At 37.9% G+C, this 1,088-nt stretch overlaps 1 protein-coding gene across 6 annotated transcripts in view; it reads left to right on the forward strand.

Moving 5' to 3' along the window:
- The window catches only part of gabrg2 (gamma-aminobutyric acid type A receptor subunit gamma2), a 44,103-nt gene that overhangs the window by 26,326 nt on the left and 16,689 nt on the right, over window positions 1–1,088 (forward strand). Inside the window, exon 7 of one of the 6 annotated variants that reach the window (XM_017308610.1) lies at window positions 568–614. The exons of the other annotated variants lie outside the window; for them this stretch is intronic. Coding sequence (XP_017164099.1) covers window positions 568–596 — 29 coding nt within the window. The 3' untranslated portion in view covers window positions 597–614. Of the gene's footprint in view, window positions 1–567; window positions 615–1,088 lie in introns of those variants that run through there. 6 annotated transcript variants of the gene reach the window in all.

A 1,088-nucleotide genomic window follows, 5' to 3' on the forward strand; every position in this document is an offset into this window, starting at 1 on the left:
AGAGGATTATAATCCTGTCACCTGACCAAAGGATTAGAACAGAATAAAAATGAGACAATGTAGAAAACAATGTAGTTTAATAAGACCAAAAGTTTATGTAATGGGTGTGAATCACACGTCTTCTTGTGTGTGAATAAAAAAATTGGAAACTGGAACAAAAATAAACTAAGCCTGARAAGTGTTTTTCTTAATATTATTTTGCCTTGAAATCTGGGGGGCAGAAATTAATTTGAATGCTTAATGTAGGCATAAATGTAATTATCTCATTTTTTAGACAAAGTATATGGAGGTAGATGTCTTAGAAATGTGATAATTGAATATTATTGAGTGATAATAACTAGCAACATGCATCCCCTAAGACAAAACCAAGAAATAGGAAAAATCTTAACATCTTTAATATTGCCTCTGTCATTTCTCTTTTTATATTTAAACAAATYCTTCTTGTGTAACTAACAAAAAAACCTTGGCAGACTCACATTTACGTCAGAAAATCTGCTCTAAGCAGTAGCTTGGATAGCGTTTTACTGTCATAAAACCTATTAACAGCCTTGCTCTTCATAATTTCAGCACCGTCATCGGGTATGAAAGCAGGATAATCATCTGTCCCCTTCACGGTAAACACAACACTCACTACTAAGCAGTCAAAGTCTATATACTCGTTTTTGAGATTCAGTCATGTGGCTGTGTTGCTGCAGTTGCTCACAGTGACAATGCTATTCTTCTTTTTTTTTTTCTGTGACTTTATCTTGCTCACCACTGTGCGGTAGGAATAGCTGCCAGCAGCCCTGTGGAGGGACAATACAAAGCTTCAGTGACTGGTTAATCACTCACATGAAGCCTGTGGCCATGTCGCAAAAAGTGGTGACTTGCATTCTGTGTATGCATTGTTGATCCTGGAAACCAGTCATTAGGAAATCTCCCTTTATTTGTAACCAACACAAATATGTACGCATGCACACACATATACGTGCAATAACAGGCACTGTCACCTCTCATATACACGACTCCGGACAGGACAGGAGAGGAGCTCAGTGAGACAGCCTGTCAGCTGCTCTGCAATGTGTCTTGCTTGTCTCCCTTCAATGGAT

The sequence above is a fragment of the Poecilia reticulata genome, linkage group LG14, assembly GCF_000633615.1.
Source record: "Poecilia reticulata strain Guanapo linkage group LG14, Guppy_female_1.0+MT, whole genome shotgun sequence".
Classification (NCBI taxonomy): domain Eukaryota; kingdom Metazoa; phylum Chordata; class Actinopteri; order Cyprinodontiformes; family Poeciliidae; genus Poecilia; species Poecilia reticulata.